Source organism: Toxorhynchites rutilus, chromosome 3 (genome assembly GCF_029784135.1).
Source record: "Toxorhynchites rutilus septentrionalis strain SRP chromosome 3, ASM2978413v1, whole genome shotgun sequence".
In the NCBI taxonomy this organism is placed as follows: Eukaryota; Metazoa; Arthropoda; class Insecta; order Diptera; family Culicidae; genus Toxorhynchites; species Toxorhynchites rutilus.
In genome coordinates this window covers 117565859-117590327 of record NC_073746.1, presented here as the reverse complement: position 1 = coordinate 117590327, position 24469 = coordinate 117565859, and the positions used below count along the sequence as shown (strand labels likewise).

The window sequence follows — 24469 nt, the reverse complement described above, 5'->3', positions numbered from 1 at the left end:
ATAGTGCTAAAATTCATGAGCTCGATCTATTGTTCGTGCAGCTGAATAGATTATTGATTGAGTTGTTTTCTTTATCATTTTTTTAGGAAAAATATGTAACTTCTCGTTTTTCCAGCATTTGTGCAAGAAAACAACTGATAGCACCGATTCAACAATAATGATCAACACTAGACATTCTGATTTCTTCGTGTTAGGTTAGGCAGCTTTGTACATTTTTCCCCGACTTAAATCCAGAAAACTTTCCACAAGGTCTCCATCAATAAATCCCTCGCAACGTACCGTTTTCATTTCGGTGTGAAAACTACGCCAATACGAATACTCAATCTTGCCAACATTAGAGGCGAATGAACTGAAAAGTTTTAAGGCTCTCAAAGCCAAAAAAGAAGAAAAAGAATCTTGCCAACAGATTTGATTGTGTCAGTAAATTTTTCCTGTAGCTTTCGAAGAAATTCACAATTCATAATAATCGGGTGGTATTTGTGTGACCAGACCTATAGCCATGCCAAATAGCACACAACCCGTTGTCGCCGTCGTTCGCTCACCAATGTTTTGCATTACGAGTGAACCTTGGCAGAATACATTCACCATATCACCGAGATGGAATTGAGCTACCTCTGGCATTTGCTGTTGTTCGTCGTCCGTTGTTGCGGCCCTTCAAATAAATAGAAAAATTGTTCGTATGATAAACCGAGCTACGGAAACCCTACTTACCCATCTTTTAGGTAAACAAATAGATTTTGGTTGCTATCCGCCTCAAGGAAGGCATCGTTATCTAATATTTCTACTGCTATCATCCAATTTAGTTGTTAGTCGCGAGCGATCTCCTCAAAACTACCTTCCATTTTCTTGTACTGCAGCAGCGTGATAGATCGCACTAAATATCCAACCAAAATGAAGTTGCATGTTCAAAAACAACTGACTGTTGAACTCAACGAGGGAATAGCAGGCGCCCTTGATTTCCTTTTCGCTAACTCGAGTGAGGGGTCCATTCATCCTACATTGGGTCTCTGGATTTACCAGTGCTGTGCCGACGATGTGATAAGTATTCGAATCATTACCCAACTCTGTCGAAATCAGTGGCATAATGTACTCAGTTTGCATGAATTGATGTGCATGTAGCACCTCGAAAGTAATCTGATCGATGATAAGTAGATTGTGAATCTCAGCTCTTGGCCAAACTCGGCATTGCTGGGTCCTGGCTTAAGCAGACCCATCTTGCTCAAGGAAGTTACATTTGTCGTCAGAGAAGACGCGCTTTGTCTCGAAAGAGTCGGGCCACTCGAGTCCTGAAGATCGTTACCGTTCGAAGTGCAACTTTTGAATCTCATCAATTGTACCAAGAATAACCGAATGTTGGGTGCAAGAGCCAAACTGTCCTGATAAACTTCGACATTAAGTGAGCACATAAGATTTACTTCCTTCATTTGAGGAAACCAGCTTGTGGTTAGAGCGGTATATCACGGTTGGGCGATCCGAACAGGCGAACACGTTTGTTGATCTGTTAATCTGTTAGTATATTTCTCCATGAGGAAGTAAAACGTTGACCGCCTGCGAGCGTACACATTAAATAAAAGATACCTTCAAATAGAGCAAAATTGTCCTTATCCTCCAAATTTAATCCACATTTCACAATATTTTACACGAAGACTGCGAATCCCAAATCAAAACAACATTGGTAATGAAAAACATCTGTCAAGGATGTCGATAAAACAGTTTACCAAACAAATCTAGTACACAGAAATACGGCCGTAAATGAGGATAGCTTTTTCTTTGACGACGTATCGTATCCGACGAATCAATATACGGATACGGCCGTAAATGAGAATAAGGGTGTATATCCCTTGAGGTGAGGTCATACTTTTGGCTGTAACTTTCCAACGAAATCAAATATCGAAAAGGGGCATTTTTGCCATACTCATATACGATTTATTACAGACATAGAAAAAAAATAAATGGTGCAAAATATTTTCGTGAAATGTTTATTATAGCCTCACGAATCGCCATTTTTATATATGAGTATTTATGTTTGTAGAAATAATAATTGTTTGATTGACTTGTGTTGGGAGTGGAATATGAATGTTTGAAATGGTACAGATTGATGTTTGGTGAAAACTGCTCCGATGTGGGTTCGAACTCCGGTCGTCTGGATTATCATCCACCAGCTATCTCTTTCGAGTGCATCAGCATTTCATTGACATTTCAATATGATGTAATATGTTCTTTATTAGGATCTAATATGATTCACTGTTTCATGATTTTCTTCAGCATGCAACACGATTCACTAGAGTACTGAATCGATTTAAATTATACGCTTATACGACACACAAACTGCATCAGCGTAATATACGCATATGAGGCGGAATGAATATATTTTACGACAATGTGCATCATAAAATTTATGTTTATTATACCGAATTGCGACTTAATTTGATAATGGCATTTGAAATCGAGTTTTTACATTTAATGCGATTTTAAATATACATGATACATACTTTGATTGATTTTATATGCGATTATGATTTATTCGGATTTCTTGTAAGACTTGGCACGTGCAAAATTATACGATTTAATGTTTGCTGGGTAAGCTTCCCAAAAATGCAAAAAAAGGTTCTATTTTTTCAGTTGTGGGCCATTGTTTTTGTATGGTAGAGAAATGGGTAGCATAACAAAGCACATGCTTCATATGAGTTTAATTTTGAAATACTTGTGAGTATATGATATTTTTTGTTTTTCCATTATAAACGAATATATAAAGGCCATCTGGTTTGCTAACACGGAAACACGCAATGTACAGTTAACCAGGTGAGGAACAATTCGCATCTGAATATAAACTTCAAAGATTGATCTAGAGCTTTACTAATTGTGATTGCCAATCGCCAATCGAATAAAAATAAATGGATTTGAAAACATTTCCAAATACATTTTAGTTCACGATTTTCTAAACACTTCCAAAAAATATATTGATATCACATAGACGCCAGTAATAATCCAATCAACTTGATTAATTTCTTCCATTTGATTCAGATGGAACTCCAGTAGGATATTTTACTACAGAGATGCATTGTTTTGCATTGTTTTATGGCAGAGTTACAGTGTTACTCAAAATTTTTGATGAAAAATTTTTTTGCCCACTCCGGAATATGATCGATCACTGCTAATGGCGATTCATCTTCACTCTGGGATTCCGATTCACCTTTAGTCGGTAGCGCAATTCAAAACCTTTTCCGCCATAGTTCAGAGAATTTTCAGAGGGTATTCAAAGCGTATTAAGATATTTTATTATTTTTCAAATGCAAAAATGAGAAAATTTTCCGTAATATTCTGTTGTAGAACATTTTAAATAGTGAAAGATAACAACAGGAATAACATTGTAGTGTCGAGGAAGGAATTGTAGAATGGTTGGATTGCTTTAATCCTGTTGATAGAAACAATTAAATTTATCATCTATTTTTGGGGGGAAATAATAAAACCCTTAAAAAACGAAAAATTTTAAGTATTTTTTCACTTCTAAAAGGCACTTCAATCAATCAATTCAAATGTTTTACAACTGCAATCTATGCGAAATTTTCTGAAAAAAAATAGAATACTGGGTCAATTGATTCATGTTTGAAGACTAGTGATGCATGGATCATTTCACGCAAATGAAATATTAATCCCTAGAAATTGACGGGATTCTAATACTTTGAAAAATTCCAAAATTTCGAGAAAAGTAATGCGAAAAAATGATTTTACACGAAATTCTGCATGAAAAACTATAGAGACATTATTATTCTAAGACTAATTGTTCTCGAGAGCTCTATACAAGCTCTATAGAAAATTGTAATTGACAAAAAAAAAACCATATGTGTAATATCAAGGAAACTTAACCATTATGGAATCGCTTATTTTTTATAGGTTTGAGCTAGGAACGTCTATGCATAGCCCGCAACCATAAAAGTTATAGGGTCATACAAAATATCTCGGTCGCTCACAGTTTACGTGAGTTATTTTTAGAATATGGATTTCAGTGAAGAAGTTCTATGATATATGAAGTACTTTCAGGCAGCTCAATTCGTTTATTGATAAGTACGGAATACTCAAGTTGGGCGGAAAGTTTTGAAATTCTTAAATATGGAACAGTTTTTATTTAATTTAGAATGTATCGGTGATTATATTTGAAAAAATATTCATTTTTCATGTCCACGTGGACATAGTCTATACTCCCTGCCCCCTCTCCGTGGACAAGCGTGGACATTTTCATACCCCCTACCCCCCCTAAAATTGACCACGTGGTATGTGGACAGCCCCTAATAATAATGATCAAAATCATTACACGACGTGCCCGGGAGTATAGCGATTTTCACCAAATGTGTATAGTAATTCTCTTCAAGCAGCGTGTGTAGTTCATAGTCATTTCATAGTTTCTTTAATCCTTTGTGAGTAATCAAGCTTTTTTAAAGTCCATAGACAATTTAGCTATTTTCACGCGGTTGAAATATTCCCCAACAAATAGTGCTGAGCGACTAACCAGTATTGTCTCTCGAAATAATGACAATATGATTTTTACTGCAACAAAAACTGAAATTAAATTCTCAAAAACAAAACCGAATGAAACACAATTTCTGTGAACCGTTATCATTTAATCGTCTCTGATTAGGTCAACCGACGGTGTAATCGGGCTCTCTTTATTTTCGTTTGTGCATCTCAGTTTTGTGCAAGAGAAAATTAAAAGAAAACAAAAACAAACGATACGACCTTCGGTTTGTTTACATCGTGATATTCTAAACAAAAGGACAGTTCAATTCGTGCATTGAATGTTATTGGCTGCATTTTAACTGCTTTACGAGAAAAAGTGTTCGTGGACGCGTGTTATAAGTACTTCAATCAGTTTGCAATAAATTGAACACAAGAGCAAAATGTTAAACGAAGAAGTGGACGACACTGAGTTCTTCCAGCAGGACTTTACCACCGCCTCGGAATGGGAACTTTTCAACGCAAGACTGGAGGAAATATTCCACGAGTGGAATCTGTGCTACCGACGGTTGGATCGTTATGCGGAGCTGGAACGGAATCAGCTTTCGGTTTGCGAGTGGTCAATCGCCAAGGAGAGAATAAAATTTGCCGATGTCGAGCTGGATGTTGTCCACTACAAGGCGATTATACCCGAAGATGGAGTTGAGTTAACGGAGCAAAAAGAAGTTTGTCAGGCTTTTTTCGATTTGTTGTCGTATAACAATGACTACTGCATCGTGGATCCGAAAGTCGAGGGGAAAATGCATCCACTGGCACAGTGGTACGGTTTGAGGGAGTTTGTTGTGCTCGTTCCGGTGAAGAACTCTATCACTAACGAGAGTCAGATTAGGATTCTGATGAGCTCGATTCATATCGCTGTGGCCGGAAGCAGCTGCGACGTTCCGGTGTTTGTTCATGTTTTGGATAGGGTTCAAAATGTATTTCTTGGCGTGTGCGAGGCGGGTTCATACAGACTTTCTTTCGACATTGTGCATCTCAACATAACTCCACCGACTTGCAAGTTCTTGTCGGGTCTTATTAGTTTGTTCAAAGGGAAGGTTGATTTTTCCTATAGAGACCACGCGATTGTCTCGATTCGCTTCTCGTATTCTTTGACCAAATTTTTGAACCATTCATATGTTGTCTCTAAGAATATTCCATTTTCGGACAATGGTAACGAGGAGTCTTCTACTAAGGTGGGGCTCCCTTTTGGCGTTGCGGTGGATCCCATTTCTGAACTGGTGCTTCACTGCACATGGTACCAATTAGCTGACAACGTGGTGTTCGACACACAAACGCATTCTGCTCTCAATCCTTTACACGCTCACGCATGGAGTCTTCGCGCGCGTTTTGAGGAGACCCCGGTCTGCTATCTATCCGAATGCATCCAGGAGTTTCTGCAGATCTCCGATTCGCGACGCGCAATCACCGAATATTTTCCTGAGCTCGCGTACGGAAATTCACAGAATATTGAAGGAACGAAAGCTTTGGAACGCTTGACGGAATCAAAAATCCCATCACTCTCCTCCGTCATACCCGGAATCTCTTCCGGTGGCACAAATAAAGTTGAACTTAAGCTCGACGGTTCGCTGAATGACGACATTCTAAGGGATATGCTTCACTATATGTTCCCGGATGCCGATCCGGACTCAGTTCACGTATATAATCTACCAGAGCCGGGGCAGAGCGAGTTTGATCCACTGAAAATTAAATCGGCCCACCAGGATTCGTTGGTGCATCGGCTCGCGATGTTGTTGGGGGTTTGCAATTCGTACTATGGTGGGAAACGTGCAGTGGCCCAGCTGTGGGCTGAGTTCGCCCAGGAGATGCGGTACCGCGTGGAACGCGGCATTCAGATCCCGGGGTAAGTAACGATTCTAATAATCACAAACGATTTCATCTAACATCCAGTTGGTTCAAAGCAACGCCTCTTTGTAAATTGCTTTCGTGTATTTTCTAATAAAAAAAATTCCAACAAAATATACAAAACAATATCAAAACAAAATTTCATCAAAAATTGAAGTACTAAAAAAATATTGAAGTTTCGAAAAAAAATATTTTTGGGAATTTAGAGATTCAGTACTACTCTAATTCATATTTAAATGTGTTCTTACGGCTTTTCTAGATATGTGTGATTTTTTCAGATTTTTTTCAGTGTTGCGCGGTACAAAAAAAATATTTTTTTATATTTCCAAAGGGTCTGGCTGGGTACGGGAGTAAAAAGTGCCCCCAAACCAAATCACCAGCTGTATGGCAAATATTGTATAGGGTACTAAATATGAAATTTCGACAGTACAGGTCGGACTCGATTATATATAATCGCAATTTCACCTTCAACGTTAATTTTCGGATCCAATACATAATCGAATCACAAAAAAACTATTTTTCTATCATTGTTCGACATTCATACATTAACGAAAAAAATGTTTTCTTGAGATTCGATTATGTATAGGATTTGAAAATAATTGTTGAAAAGAAATGGTCGACTATATATAATCGAGTCCGACCTGTAGTGCCATATATTTGAGTTTGAGTATGGTACAACATAGGAAGGAAGGAAGGTCTTGTATTATAGAGACTTTAAACTTTTGCAGTTCATTCGTCTCTAGCCTTGAGAAAGGCCCTTTGAAAACTCTACTCTATTTACTCCAGCGCTACCACCTCCACCCTCTTGCCTTGAGAAAGGCACTCGATCCCTCGCCTTGCGAGACATAAAAATAGTTTTCTTCATCGTCTGCATTATTATTTTTATTTTCGGACTAGGAATTTGGTAAACCATCTAAATCCAATGTAAAGATAATCTCATATATTTTAAGATACGAGAAAAAAATCTTTGTGTAGCGCAATGCTCTAAATATACCGACAAAATTTAGAAATATAAAAAAACATGCCCAAAGGCCAAAAAAAATTTTTTTTTCGTGTAATCCTCTTGAAAACTCAAGAAAAATTTACGCTACATGTGGGAACAATAACACATACGAACCATTTAAATAAAAAGACGGGTGGATAATGTCGGGGACATAACCGAAGTGACGTAGAACTATACAAAGGGACCAGCCTTTGTTAGAAAGAACCACCAAGCGCAAAACCCGAAGAAGGAATGGTCTGATTTGAGTCAACCTTATTTTGTTGTATTTGTCTCTGCCCATAAACCAATATAGTGAAGGGAAAAATCGGAAAATTTTCGGAAAACTCTGAAGTAAGATCGGAAAATTCGGAAAAATTAATACCCATATGTTCAAAAATTACATCATGATAAGCGTTGTAATAACGCAACAACGCACTCCTATATCTTCTATCTGCATAGACAAAAATGGAAGCCGAAATGTGTTGCTAAGCGCAAACTTCGAATAAAGAACGGCCCGTCTTTATTATATTATATTCGTCTCTGCCCATCGATGTTATCAATGTTATGTTTAGACGAAGTTTTGAAATTTTTAATTAGCTTCGAGAGAAAGTACGAAAAAAATGTATCATATGTTCCACAATGTCATTGTTGTTAGTCCAATTGGATTTCGCGTTTGCGGAATTATGATTCGTGTTTCGTTAGTGTGAAGTGAAAATAATCCTCAGGTGGAAAAACAATATAACTGAAAATTACTGATCCGTATTAAGGCAGTATTCTAGTCAAATCAATTTTTTTTCTTTATATTTTTGTAGTTTAGGTATTCAAGAATATACCATGAAAGGACTTATCGAAAATCATATTATTTACCGAGCTAGAGCCATTTTAGTGATGCGATATCTAACCTGGTACGGCTATAACAATGAACTCAAAGCGCGTTTTTCTCGAAACTAGTTTTTTCAAACTGGCGTACACGATATCTCAAGTTCTACTGAACCGATTCATGTCGAATTTATATGGATACAATCTGCAAGCATCTCTCTATCGCATGAACCTCTAAATGTTTTTTTTTTAATTTTACTATTTTTCAAAATAATCGAAAAACGTAAGAAAAACCTTTTAAATCGCATTTTGTTTTTCAAACGGCCACCATTTTGTCATAAAAGATGTTTATGACTTGTCCAAGGTTCATGCGATAGCGACATCGTTACCGATTCAAAATCTGTTCGATTTTTTTTTGTTTCAGATAACCAGAAGGGCTGGAATCGTGAACGCCATGGCACAACTTCTTTTTGAACCCTCTCACTTCATTAGCTCTTAACTATTCTAGTTATGAATATTTTTCTCCGTTCAATTTTTGTTTTATTGTTAAAAGATAGATAAACAAATGATGATATAATGGATAGCAACAATATTCTTTGTTTAATTTTTACAGAACTCGAATAAACGTCCCATATACATATATTCCATGTAACGGAGAAACATGTTATTTGCAAATGAATCAAGAATCTCGAGCGAAAATTCTGTCTGGAAATGAATTTAGATTATAATGGCGAGTTTTGGTAGAAGTAATAAGAAACTTATAGTAAATAGAAATTGTAAAGAGCCAAATGGAAATTGTAAAGATCAATCAATGAAGAGTTCTGCGATTGAACTAACGAACTTTCGCTCGGTAAGAAAGCGTGAATGTTCGAACGAATTTATATCTAGTCTATATATATAAACATGGATTTCTGTCTGTCTGTCTGTTTGATTCTTATGGACTCGGAAACTACTGAACTGATCAACATGAAAATTGGTATGTAGGGGTTTTTGGGGCCGGGGAAGGTTTTCGTGATAGTTTGAGACCCCTCCCCACTCTCTGAGGAGGGCCGGCATACAAATTAAACACAAATTTCTACATTACTCGGGAATTAACCAAGCAAATGAAACGAAATTTAACATATGGAGGTTTTAGGGTGCAATAAATGATTCTATGGTGGTTACACTCTCCCCCCACCTCTATAAGGGGGGCTGCCATACAAATGAAACACAAATTTCTGCAATACTCCAGAATTAATCAAGCAAATGAAATCAAATTTGGCATGTGGAGGTTTTAGGGTGCAATAAATGATTCTATGGTGGTTACACTCTCCCCCCACCTCTATAAGGGGGGCTGCCATACAAATGAAACACAAATTTCTGCAATACTCCAGAATTAATCAAGCAAATGAAATCAAATTTGGCATGTGGAGGTTTTAGGGTGCAATAAATGATTCTATGGTGGTTACACTCTCTCCCCACCTCTATAAGGGGGGCTGCCATACAAATGAAACACAAATTTCTGCATTACTCGAGAATTAATCAAGCAAATGAAATCAAATTTGGCATGTGGAGGTTTTTGGGTGCAATAAATGTTTTTATGGTGGATAGAAACTCCTCCCGCTCTCTTAGGGGGGGCTGGCATACAAATGAAATACAAATTCCTGCATTACACGAGAATTAATCAAGCAAATGAAATCAAATTAGGCATATTGAGGTTTTAGGATGCAATCAATATCTCTATGATGGTTAGACTCTCCACCCCCCTCTCTACGGGGGGCTGCCATACAAATGAAACACAAATTTCTGCATTACTCGAGAATTAATCAAGCAAATGAAACCAAATTTGGAATGTGAAGGTTTTAGGGTACAATAAATGTTTCTATGGTGGTACGAAATTAGTTTCCCACTAAAACTTATCATTATAATATCAAATTATCTTCAGATGAAATTTTTGTATGAGATCATTATACCACATGAAGGAAACAAAGTTTTCCATTCACATTGAACACCAGTTTGATACGAAGAGGTTAATTTTCATGAATGATTTTTTATTTGAAAAGTGCTCATTCTGCCTGAAAACTCATTATTATCTTCGATACTTCACTAACTCGTAAAACATAGTTCAAAGGCGTGCCGTTTATTTCGTTTCCACCGTGAAGTGTATTCGAAAATCAGGCCCAATCTCTTTTGCTTTCCCAACTCGTCTTCTCTTTGTCCCTACGTTCCGACCGTTCCTGTGATTGATGGTAATGAATAGTTGTTTGCTGCGGTAGCGCAGACAAAATGTATAGGAAAGTAGGGATTTCTTTATTTTCATTTTTCATTAATGAACTGAAAAATCGTATACATATACAGAGCATACAATAAATTGCTGGGGATATTTACTATTAATTCGTGTATTTGAAATCAAAATCCATCAATGATTTGAAGAGGTATGACCGTTCAAATACTGAACACTTTTTCACATCGAAATATTGAAATGGGCCCTTACATTGAAAGGTTAGACGTAGTCCTACGTCAAAATTAGAGCAAAAGTGGGTCTCAAAGTAATATTTTTTTTATCAAAATTTCGAAATGCCTGAAATAATAAACAGGCGTTCGGCGGTCAACGATTCGATAGCACTGAAGAAATTCGTGACGCAGTTACATCGTACTTCAAAAAGTTGGACGCTACGCACTTCGCGCTCGGGATAGAAAAACTCGTGCCAAGGAGGTGTCTACACAATGACGCGAGAAATAGTGATTCGAAAAAAAAACAATAATCTAGAATTCATCGTTAACGCACATCATTCATACGACTCTCTCCATGTTCTTCTTCGATAGCACTAACGTTCCCAACATTCGCTTTCTCATCATTTTTAGTAGTACTTAGTTGGTATTTCTATACCAAACAACACGCCTTCTTAGTGGCAAGTTCTAGAATGTGTGTGACCGTTCTGAAAGAAGTAGATGAATATGGTACAAACATTAGACAACGTGATCTTGCCATTTTGAAACAATATTTATGAAAAGCTATATCAGACGAATAAAATAAAGGAGAACGCTCGATGGATTTTATGTGTATCGTATGATGTCATTATATGATGTCGTGAGCTGTACCAACGATTCATGGGCGAAGTACGCGAAGATCCTCAGGTCCGAAATGTGTCAACCTTACGACGCAATTCGACATAGACAACATTGAGCTGTGTTCCATTTCTGTGAAGCAAAAATGCAAAATGGATATTCGGGAGGAATAAACACGCTTTTAAACCCAATTTTTTTTAATGAAAGTTAATTCTACATATCAAAAATGTGTTCGATGTGGAAAAGTAACACATTCTCTGCAATTGGAGGATACATCTAGAACGAAAATTGTGTCTGACGATGATTTTATGTTATGTATAAAGTTTAGGTGGAAATGTGAGGAAATTTATAGACACAAAAGTTAAGATGGGGTTAGGACTATGTACTTTAAAGACATCGAGTGATCGTGAAATTCGATCGAGATTCCGGAATTTGAATAACTGTCCGATACTGTTACCACAATTATGGTGTATGGTTCATGCGAGGATTCGAAACCTTTATCGCCTTGCATGGTAGATGGAATATGTACAAAGCGTTTTCCTAGAAATTTGACCAGCGACCCGATCGCAAGTGTAGACGAATATCTAATATTTCTACGAATAATTACTGGTAATGTCATCACAAATATCAACAACGCAGACATTGAAAATGAAAGTCGTTGAGTAGTACCATAATCGCCTTAACTGAGCAAAGGCAATTAAAAAAATTAATATATAAATACATATTTAGAATATATTTAGAAAGAGTACTAATTTTTTTCTCAGTGTATAATTTTTTCGCATCAATACTCTATAACTCTTTCTAAGACACTATTTCGGACTCATAGTTTTTATGATATATATTATCAAAGATTTCTCTTACTAAAATACGCTCTTTTCAAAAGTTACACTTGAGTCAAAAAATTCCCAAGTGCTGTGGAAAACTCATATTTTCTCCAATCCAAACGGAATACAAACTTTCGTTCGAATCAAAACTATAAGTTTCTAAAATCTGCATTTTTAGTTCGATTTCATTTGGAATTGCACAATATAGAAAAAAAATAAACGCTTTTTTCTCGAAACCATGTTTTTCAACTGGTGGTGTCGATATCTCAGGATCTACTGGACAGATTTGGCTGATTTTTTTTTTATCAGCATGTAAAACTGAATTATCTGAAGCGTTACAAGGCCGTTTTTTGATATCTCATTTTTTCGATTTATTATGAGCTTTTAAACAGCGATTTGTCATAAAAAATAACTCATTTTCAACAAAAATGGCCGCCATTTTAGAAATTTTCCGAATTTTCAAAAACCCCTATGTAACGCTTTAGATATTGTTTTAATGTTTTTAAAATATTCATTGGAGTTTGTTCTGCGACACCCCATTACTTCAGAATCGATACCGCCAGTAATATAGACAGGGGGTAAAATGGACAGGTGGTTGATTTGTATAGTTACATTTTGAATTTCAAATTTCTGTTAATGAGAACACCTTCTACATGTAATTCTATAATATTTAAGTCACCCTATGGCAATGAATACTAATCAAATGAGGAATAGGGAAACAAAAACCGAAAATCATGCATGATTCCGCGTGTGGCTGCTTCGATATTAAGCATTTTGAGAGGTTTAATATCAAAATTCAATTCGCTGATGGTTATAAAGGGTGTGTCACATCAAATTACATCACGGAAAAAACGCTTTAGAAATTTAATTTTTAGGAATTATATATTCAGCTTTCGCTTATAATCAGATAAGAGTGTATAGATCACGTTGGCCATGCTTCACTGTCAATTTTTCGTAAATTTGGAAAAATGTCGTCGAACGAAAAAGAGCGTCATGAATTAATCCTGTGCACTCATTTCGAGAATCCGGAGTTGTCACATCGGGACATCGGTAAGATGCTGGGAATCGTCCAATCCACGGTCAGCAGAGCACTAAAACGATACTTCGAGAACCTAACCATCGACCGGAAGGTGAAGAACACAAGCGCGTAGTTAAGCAGTTTAGACGTGATCCGAGCAGTTCGGTCCGGGATGTCGCCAATAAGCTGAATTTATCAAGTTCATTTATCCAGCGGACCAAGCAGCGGGAGGGCCTGCGTACATACAAGGTTCAGAAGGCTCCTAACCGCGACGAAAGGCAAAACATGGTGGGGAAGACGCGAGCCCGGAAGCTGTACACCGAAATGCTGACGAAGCCGCATTGCCGGGTAATGGACGACGTAAGCTACGTCAAAGTGGACTTTCGTCAGCTGCCAGGCCTGTTGTTCTTCTCCGCAGAGGACAAATTCAGCGTTCCGGAGGAGATTCGCAAGCAGAAACTATCCAAGTTTGCCAAAAAGTACATGGTGTGGCAAGCGATCTGCTCTTGCGGAAAGCGGAGCGCCCCCTTCGTGATGACCGGCACGGTAAACGGGCAGGTTTACCTTAAGGAGTGCCTACAGAAGCGCTTACTACCACTATTGAAGCAGCACGAGGGCCCGACCATTTTCTGGCCGGATCTCGCTTCGTGCCACTATTCAAAGGACGTGTTGGAGTGGTTCGAAGCCAACGGAGTCACCTTCGTGCCAAAGGAAATGAACCCGCCCAACGCGCCGGAGCTTCGCCCAATAGAGAAATATTGGGCGATTATGAAGAAGGCCCTCCGGAAGAACCCAAAAGTTGTCATATCGGAGGCGGACTTCAAGAGAAAATGGATTTCTGTTAAAAAAAAAACTACAACCTGACGTTGTACAGAACCTTATGGACGGGGTAAAGAGGAAGGTGCGAGCATACGGGCTTGGGCTCGAAGTATGAATAAAAAGAAAATGCCAAAAGTTGCTTAATAGTTTTTATTTTACTGTCTAAAATTTTCAAAAGGATCGGTCTACTGGGCGAATTTCTACAGCGTTTTTTCCGTGATGCAATTTGATGTGACACACCCTTTATTTCGGTTTGTGAGTTAACAGAGAAGCGATATTAGGTATGTACGGAAAAGTAAATTCATTTTTGAGAGGAAAATTTAAATTATTGAAATAATTGTACTGATGGGGTAAAACGGACAGTTACCAGTGGGAGTGAGATGGAATGTGAAAAATCTGTTTAATCTATTCCTAAGGAATGCCCTGCGTCTATAAATGGAAATCAAATCGCCAAATGTGGACTGTTTAGAAGCTGACTGGAACCAAAAGAAAAATAGTTGAGGGTCTGTCCGTTTATACTGCTGAAATGCACGATATCACTTCTAGGTGGATTAATTCGATTTTTTCATCATTCAACGGACATTCGTGATGAGTTCAGACCTTGGTTGAATAAAATTATTCCTCTCGCGTCCGATAAACCTCTACGCTTCATATATTACAAACCTGTCCATATTCACCCACAACGTGTCCATATTACCCGCATCGAAAAAAAAGTTGTACTTTTCGGTCTGTTTAAATTTTAGTAAAAACATTGAAAAACACTTTTTTGTAAAATATTTGCCAATTAGGTAGAAAAACAGTATATTGAATTGCAAGAAACTGCATCAAAGTTTTGGGAAACATGGGTTTCCAAAGATATAATTGAAGTTCTTCTTAACATGTCCGTTTTACCCCCACCTCCCCTACTTCTTTCTTTCCCGACTCAATCTAATTTTTTCAAAAATGCCGGATACATTCATTTTACAAAATTTCTTCCTCGAAGACAAATTTTATTATAGAAAAAGACCTAGACTATCAATTTGTGGTGAGATAGCTATATTGTTTTTGTGAAATTCACGAAAAATCAAAGTTTACTTAAGGTGTCCGTCTTTACCACCATTCCCCTAGATCAAGGGTGGCCTAACTTTCCATCATTGCGGGCGACTAATTGTTCAAATGTCAGGTTGGGATCGACCAACGTTGACTGAGTTAACGAATTATTAGAAAATGGATTCAATACGAAACTATAAAACAAAGTTTGAACTAAGGGAAAACATATAAAACAATAAAATCATTATCGGTTATTAAATGATTGATAATAAAACATTATTTTATTTAAAATCTTATTATTAAATGTTACAGAATGTTTGAAGGATTTATTTGAAAAAAAAAACCCAAGTAGACTGTTATATTTCTCAATTAACTCGAGCTATAAGAACAATCATTAGCGGAAATTGGTTGTTGGTACGATTGAGTATTAAATTTAAAAAATTAAAGGGAATTACCCCTTTTTCATTCATATTATGTAGGGGAAATGGGGGCATAGTGGTCACCCTAAGGAATATGCGCATCTCCTGCGTCCACATACCGCTTCAATTCACGTTTTTCGAAGAATATTGTAGTTCTACGTATGTGGTGTTGTCCGCATGTTTACCATTCCGGATATTATTGTCCTGAAAAGGTCAATGGTCCTGAAAAGGGCCAATACCAGCTCCTACGGTAAGTCTATCAAAGTACTCATGAATCAGAAAGAAGTTTGCAAAGCTTAGTTGATAGCCAGGACTTGCGATACAGTAGTTAAGCAAGGATTATTCAGTAAAAATTTACATAGCAGAAAACAGGTTATGCAAGTTGTTATCCTATAATAATAGTGACTGCATATCATATCGCCGGTAAGCGGACTTTTGGTTGAGTCGCCTTCGAAGCCGCATATGGTACGAGAATGTTACGAATCATGGATGAATACTACTTACTTGGAATGCTAACCGGACTCATTTAGGGTTACGATGGTCGAAATGCGGCCCCCGTGGCGGAGTGATTAGTGTCACACACTTTGTGATCGGTGCTTCGGATTCGATATTTGATCGGATTTTTCGTCAAACTATTCGGGTTCTTCCAGCTTGCATACGCGAACTTGCCACTCAGAGTACGGCCAAGGAGTGTTGTTTGACTTAGATTTCTGAAGTATTATCTAGTATTAATCTGATTAATTAATCTGATATGACACCAGTAATGCTACGTTGAGACGGTGAAGTTCCTCTCGGAACGTTAGCGTCATTGAAGAGGAAGAAGGAGAAAAATCGAATCTTGAATCACAGTAGAGAAACGGGGAGGAAACATGTGATATCTAGGATAAACTCGAAACCAATTTGTAATTTACAAATTTATTTCTGTTTCTATTTAGTGTTTTTTTTATACAATCGCGCATTATCTAAGAATATGTCTATAACAACAATTTCATTTGCTCATATAAATACTCTTAATTGTAACTATCGTTTCCGATAGGCTAATTAATCTTTGCTATAATACACACACATTGTTGTTCCCATCCTTTATAAATATATATAACTGTAAAGGTATAGAAAAAATTGCGTGTCGCTACATCACTCCACTCAACTAGACACACTTGCCATCTCGGGATCGAACTATTATACTGTCGCTAATAATTGGTTGCTAGCTCTATAACTTATCTATAATATACGAATGCGAATACGTTCGCGCGTTCGTCTTTCCCCAATTTGCCCCCCTATACGAGCCCCTACCCTTGGATTCTGCATCACGATTCGCTGCTGCATCCTACATCCTTCTTATCATCTAAATATTTCGTTTTGTTTTGTTAATGTTAACTTTCAACTGTGTTTTTTCTCGTTTTCTGCGTAATGTCAAGTTTTCCAGAGGAGTGGGTTTGTGTAAAAACAACTTCAACAACTATAAGGATAAGGAAAAAAAGCATCCACACAGTCTAATGGGAGCAGAAAACCTGACATTAGTTCCAAAACGGAGAAGAGGAAAAAGAAAAACTTAGACTATTCTACGCGTACTCGCACTGTTTCGATGGATACGATTATATACCTATTTATCCGAAAAACTGTTCACGCGCAATCCGTGAACATACATGCTGCACCTTATCTTATCCTGTTCGCTTAACAAATTTTCTTCGATTAGTCGTTTCGCCTAGTCGGATAGCGCGTAATGTACAAATGTATCATTCGGTTTTCGACCGCTACGTAAGTGGTTTAACGTCTTTCCCATCGTTTCTGACTATGAATATTCATTGAGTATTATTCGCCGACTGTTTTGCTGTTTCTCACTATATAAAAATATTTACTCTTTTTCCTATTAATCTGCACGTAATTCTCGTCTGTACACATCGTTCTACACCGTTTTGTTCGAACCATTTCTTCGATAGTTGGCTATCATTGTTGTTTACAATTTCGAAACACCTCGGATTTTTTCGAGATCGTTAAATAGTTATCCTGCTTGTTGAGTTGATGTGGGTCAGGGGAAGGTAAATCAAAAAGTTTCACTCATAAAAACGGAATACGAAGGGCTGTGAAAATAGATTGGACATCGTAATTATCGTCTAGTTTTTTTTTTAATATTAGGAACATTTCACAAAACGTTTGGGAGTGATAGCGCGGGAACGGAAATCATTGGAAGGTAAAATATCCTAAATCAACGTTAAATTACTGTTAGACATAATAATTTGGCTTATTGGCTAATTGTTCTAGTATGTTAGACACTCACATATTTATTGCTATATATAGAGTTAACTTTTTTTTTCTTTTCTATGCGTTGACTGTGGCTCGTTTCTCGTTCAGTTTGTTCTCCTAGCGTTATGTACAGATATACTACTAATTTAGACCCTTTTGTTGATACGTTGGCATCTTTCCGTTGGGACAGACTAGCCCCGAGAGTGCCACTGATGAAGATAATTCGATACACTTGCTCTATATTCTCTAAAAATCGATAACTATCGTGTGTTAACTAACAAATTCACATTCCATTCTGTTAACTACAAACATACGAGTTTCGTGCTTTTCAATTGTGTAATGCCAGGGGATTCCATCAGTCGCGTTTTGTGTTGTGTTTTGTTTATTTTTTTTTTTCAAACTACAGACCACAGGATGTCAGTTGTTTGTGTGTTTGTGTAAGCCTTGGTTATGTGATTATTATTTTGTCCCTCATTGGGACTCGGCTGAGGGTGTCCGTATGCATCATTCAGGGAAATTGAATTGAGGTTGCCTTCAAGTATAAAAAACTATACTATATCTGTCATGTTATCGAAAGGCTTCTAAAATGTCGTGGGGCCTTACATGTCAGCTTGTATTCATGTAACGAATTCATGAAACAACACGTTAACATCTTAAATTTATGCCAAATAGTTCCTATTTTTTTCATTTGACAAACATGCTCATTAGGGTGCCAATGAATGGGAAAAATGGGAAAAAATCGACTTTCAAATTTAAAAAAGTTACCCTATACAAAATGTTTACCACCTCGAAATAACACCCTAAAATTTCAGCTCAATCGGACTTAAGGTAGAGCCGCGCAAAGCGGTCAAAGTTAGAGTTCTACTATTATCTCGGAAAAAATCGTCATTCTGGGTAAGAATGTAAGCCTTTTTGTTTTCGGAATACCAGACGAAAGGTATGGTTTTGGGTGCCAATAAAAAAAAGTTATCTCGATTTTTCATCCGAAGCTTGCTGCGAAATATTGCTTTGCACCATACTATACACTATGCAAAATATGATCTCATTCGGACTTCATTTACTAGTGTCGCAGACATTAAAATTTGAGTTTTTTGGAAACGCAAAAACCACCGGAAATCGGGTTTTTCAAATACTTTTCTTGATGCCAAAAATCTTAAAATTGCATAACACGTCGAGGTTTACAGTTATCTAAAAAAAATGGTCAAAAATCGACTTTTCAGACGGAATACGACCAAGCGCAAAAAAAAATTAAGTCGAAACCAATTCATATTGCAGACTTTTGACATTTTGAGAAAAATCATAAAAAACGCTGGTAGCAAAATAGACAAGACAATCATCGCGATGACAATTGTCGGATACGATATTTTATTTGCAAAATGGTTTCAAGATCTTTACCGATACTCATCGAGGTATGATATAATTCCTGTCGCCGTAGGAATACACATTTCTATAGTGATAGCCGACATGATAGGTGTAAAGGAATGCTGATTGTTGAACTACTCATATATAGAAACACTCTTTTGGTTACCAAACGTTTCCTCGAATTCCATTCTCCTAAAATAATTTTCCGAAATGTAATAAAGAGCCGAAGGTCGACCACCGAATATAAAGTTTACCTGAATGTAGTATTTACTGGTAGCTCCTGTCTATGAAATTACAATTTTTTGAAAAATTTTCTTGATTAATTATTTTTGTAATGACGAAATTAAAGAAACTAGGGTAGACAAAACTAATATACTTTCTTTTTATCTTTCTGTGTTGCTCTTTAAAATTGACAGGCTGTTTATACATTAACATGAACTTTGTAACAATTTGTCGAAAATATAGCAGGTGATTTTAACATTTTAACTTTTAACTGTCTTGGAAATGTCAATTGGGTAAAGAATTGAGAAGAAAACACAATGTATGTAAAACCGCTTTTTCGATCATTATTGTCCCGTCTTTTTATCAATTTGTACCTTATTTTGAGTATAAAGAAAAAAATGTGATGCTGTCCTGGTGCACAACAATTAGTGATCATTCAAATATGCATTGTCCTTGTTGAAAGAGATGCTGTATCTGCAACTAAAATTGCTGTTAAGTTTGATGATTCTATTAGAATTCTTCAATATAAAATGGTACAAGTATGTTTGATTAGTGAGGTGTAAAGTGCTCTAAAAATATAGAGACCGCATTGTTGACACAGGACTACGAAATTATTTTATTCAATTCGCCTGTGGTGGTAACCTCGGCTGGAGGACCGGTAAAATTTTCAATAACTATAGGGTAAATGATATTGGTTTGCCCGATTTATGGTGTTTTTATGCAACTAGTAAATGCAAATCGATTTTTCTTCATGACAATCACATATAATTGATTTACGATCTTTCGGAAAAACCCCAAGTCTCTAGTTGCTAATATTAGCATATGGCGTTGGAATTTTTCATTTTTTTATGTTTTTTAACGATTTTCCTCAAAGAGAAATTATGATCATTGTTTGACCACATCTGATCATGGTTTATTCAAAAAATGATCATGGTTTGTCCGATTTTAGAAATCACCATTTTTAAATGAAAACATTCGAATTTTCAAGTAGATGTTGCATTTATTATTATTTGTCATATTTCATCATCATATTGATCCATTCATAATTTAGGCTTTCTTTAGAATATTGCCTTTTCTTGAGCATTTTAAAAGTGTTCATCTCAACACACTCAACATAGAGAAATGTTATTTCTGCTATGCGCGAAGTACACGATAAATAAACTGCAGCGCGCCAAGCGGTTGCCATAGAAATCATGTGGACCAAATAACATTAGTGAATTGAACAACTCATGATCAGAACTGAGGTCATCGAAATGCGTTAATTTAATGGTTTAGGTATGTAAATCTGATACAAATGGTGTGTAAGAATGATGTTAACAATATTTGTAAGTGTTATAGTGTAGAATAGGTCTGAATATGTGCCAAATAATCATCTGGTGATTGATTAAAAGTTAGCTCGAATGAGGGGCGCATTTACATTGTATTTCATAATCCTTCAAAACATGTGAAACCGTAAAAATATACTATAAAACTACTGTAAATCATAGAAAAGACAATTTTATTTATATGTTTTGAAACATTCGAATACCTGATTTGACAAAGGTATGCTTTCCAACAAAGCATCCAACAAAGTGGACAAACCATGATCATATTTTCGACTGAACAAACCAAAATCATTTACCTTACAATTACTATAATAGTTTAGTCGGGTAAACATCGGGGCTTCGTCATCTGCGTATTTAACAAAAAAAAAAAAAAACAATCGGTCAGGGGTTGCAAAATAAAGAGACTTAAGTCGACATTTTGACATTCTCCGATCAGAATCGCTCCCCTATGCTTGAAGTAATTCGAACGTGGTTATTGGACAGCATATGACTTTTATTTTAAGTTCATTCTCTACAAAATCATAACTCATAAATCATTACTTCAGGACATCGATCGCAAAAGGCTTCGTGAAGAAATGTTTTAAACAATTCCAACGTTTTTCACGAGTAATTGTGAAGATTGCTTCCACCTGAGCGGGGTTTCAAACAAGCAGATTTTTTTTGTATCGAGTGGCTGTCAGTCCAAGAATACCCAATGTACTATATTCAAGCCCTCCAAAGGGTACAGTATACAGGTTTTGAACCGTTTCAGCATCTGAGTTCGATTCAGCGCGTCGAATGTTAAAATGTCGACAAAAGGTTTTTTTTTGTCGCAATCATTGGGCAATTGTTTTCGATAAAGATATTTTCGATCCTCCGAAATGATTTTGCTCTTGAACTTTGTATCGAGCCAAACCGATGTGTGTGACATCAGAGAAACTGCTGACTGCTTGCTAGTTGGAGCAAGAATGAGTATCAGAAGTCTCGAATGGCTTAGTTGCCTTTTATTTAACCCTGTAAGTTATAAACGGACGGGATTAATTTGCAATATCTCCTCTTTCCACAGTGTCCGTATGAACAAACGTTGCATTTGCAGTTCGAGCGAGCGCTTTACAGATGTCTTATTCGTGGCATACAACAATTAAACCTCACGACTTCACTCGTTCCTCGATATATAAAGCACAGGCAGGTACGCACAGAAATTCACAGAACGAATGTGTGAGAAAATGGGTATGCTTCTATTTTTTGTTAATTTAAACCATTTTGGAATAAGGGAATCGTAATGCATAACATTTCAAACAATTCTCAGAGAATTTCCAACTGTATTCGTATGCAAATTGTCCGTTGTCCGTTCACCCATCCACTTCCGTTGACAGCAAAATCACGTTGACGTGTTTTTTTTTATCTGGCACCCGTACTGAGGGACGTGTTCTTGACGTAGGACTAGTTAATGCAGATGGAATACTGGGGGCTGAATTTTTTAAAATTGTGCAAAGTTAATGCACAATGATAAGTAAAATTTAGTGATAAGTAAAATTTAGTAAAAGTTTATTTTGATGTGTTCTTCTCCGACCAAATAAGTTTTTACACATAAATCGGATTTTTTTAAAGAATGGAAAATTTTTAAAATTGCCTTCCCATATGTTCTGCAACACGCATTGCAACAAAGAACCGAATGAATATCACTCAACCGCCATCGAATTCATAAAATATTCTGGATAGAAACTCTATTTTAATTCTGTGTCAGAAGCGGTGCTAACTGTTCCGAGGTGTGTCGCGTAAACATGAACAGCAAATAATTCAAAGCGCTAAATCGTAATGTTATGGGGAAAGCGATGCGGCAGAACGGACTTTGGGGGAGCTTTCGTATATCACAGTGGAGATTGGTATGTTGTTAGAACAAGGAATGCAGAATAAATAGATGTGGTGTGCTTCACCTTGCACTGCTGAACCCTTCAATTACCCAATGATACACACAGGATTTTATTACACAACCTCAGATCACAGTTCTCTCTTTCGAGGAGGTATGTTCCGATGAGTACAGTTCGAAACGATAAACAAGTCAATACATATGACTATACCTATGGTTTCGACCCCTCTTCTCGAGAATGGGGATCCCAGGTAACCATAAGCATTAACTTATGGCTCTATTACAGCACTAATTTAGCATCTTCAATGCAGCACATCAGGTGCTTGAATGCTTGTAAGCTTGGTATCAACATTGTTGACGCATATGAACATTAATTATATTTAGCATGCGCTATATGCGAATATAGTGCTACATGATGCTTACAAGTGTTTGGACAAAAGCAACCATAAAAGCTCTAGATGAAAGGAAGGGAAGATAAATATTATGCTAATCAAATGAAAGAAAAATAATTGGACACAGTGATGGATATTTTTAAGACAGAGAGAACTTGCAATGCTACAAGAGAAAGTTTAAATTGTTGAATTATAACTCAACATGATCAATAATTCAGTTTCTTTCTTTACGATCAAGTTTTATCAGGCGAATACTGGAAATAGGAAAAGGGGTGGCGACATAGATTCTGCTAAGGTCAAATCATGAAGTTGAAATTTTAGGAGAATGTCAATAATATTTGTGGTAACCACTGTTACCACACGTACAGATTTATCTGGAAAGGTACAAATTTTTTCTTCACTTTTGGTACGGTACAGAGTACATTAACCCTCTACAGCCCACGCCCGCCTTTAGACGGGCTTCGCGGATTCCCTTTTCAAATTATTCAGACATTATTTTCAATGTTCACCCCCACTAGAACGTCTTTGGAATATTTTCATCTATACCACATACACATCGTTTTTATGCTGGCGGCTTTCTGCTAGGAGTATTTTATGTTGAAAGTCGGAAATTCGAGATGAAAGTGGACTAGGTGTTTTAAAAAAATTAAATAAATAAAATAAATTAAAAAACTTGGGCGGTAGAGGGTTAAGGTACATGACTACTTTTACGCCGCAGTATCCCTTGGTGCGGCTGCTTGAAACTTTTAATAAATGATAGTATGCAATCTAGATTCAGAGAAACTATGAAAAAGCATCATCAAATACACGAATGACGAGTGAAATGTAAATGTGATATTTTTAGTAAATGAATGAGTATTTTTTATGTTAATAAAATAATAATAATATTTTTGAATGCAAAAAATAAATTTAATAAATTTTGCTCTTCAACGAATATTTTCGATGGTACAGATTTTTGGAAGAAAAAGTACAGATGGGTAAGATTTTTTACCCCTCTGGTATAGATTAAAATGTGGCAACACTGGGTGTAACCTTAAAAAAATCTGAATGCAAGGCTCAGAGCACCATACGGGGGTTATTTAGGGTTTTCGAGATTTCAGAGGTAAACCTGAATAACACATTTTCTGCTTTAGTTATTTGAGCCATCCTTGACTTTGGAGCGCCTGACAGAAATTCAAACATATTGAATGAAAATGCGAAATGGGAATTAATATGTGAGTTTTAGGACAGCCAATGGTTGTAACAGATAAATTAACCAAACATCGAAAATCAATTGCAAAACAATAAGCAAACACTCTACTAAAGAGCTTTAAAAGATCAAAGCCTAGAGTGAGAATCGGTAGAATGCTTCATTCGAGGTACAGATCCATAGAATCCACACAGATGAAGCCAAGCTTTGGAAATGTTTGCATAATTTGGAAAAAAAAGCTAGATTTTGTTGTTGAATTAAAGTTGTTTACGTTACTGTGAGAGTTAGTCCTTTGCGGTATGCTTTCCTACAACTTTACCCTAAAAGCAACGGGGGCTCTCACTTATTTTACCAATAAAGAACTATATACAGGGTGTCGACTACCTTAAAAATCTTTGAAAATCAGGGAATTCGAACAATGTCAGGGAATATCAGGGAATTTCGTAACCAATCTGGAAAAAATAAAATTCCATCAATTAGCATTTTGATTATTTCAGTAATTAGAAAATTTTGATGCCATCAAAAGCTGAGAAGGTCTAGGGCGTGATAAAATGAACTTTATGATGATGAA

At 36.6% G+C, this 24469-nt stretch overlaps 1 protein-coding gene across 1 annotated transcript in view; it reads left to right on the top strand.

Moving 5' to 3' along the window:
• The first annotated feature begins 4657 nt into the window (after positions 1–4657).
• LOC129779759 (rab3 GTPase-activating protein catalytic subunit) overlaps positions 4658–24469 on the top strand; it is a 526672-nt gene continuing 506860 nt past the window's right edge. The window contains exon 1 of the mRNA XM_055787427.1: positions 4658–6355. Coding sequence (XP_055643402.1) covers positions 4896–6355 — 1460 coding nt within the window. The 5' untranslated portion in view covers positions 4658–4895. The remainder of the gene's footprint in view (positions 6356–24469) is intronic.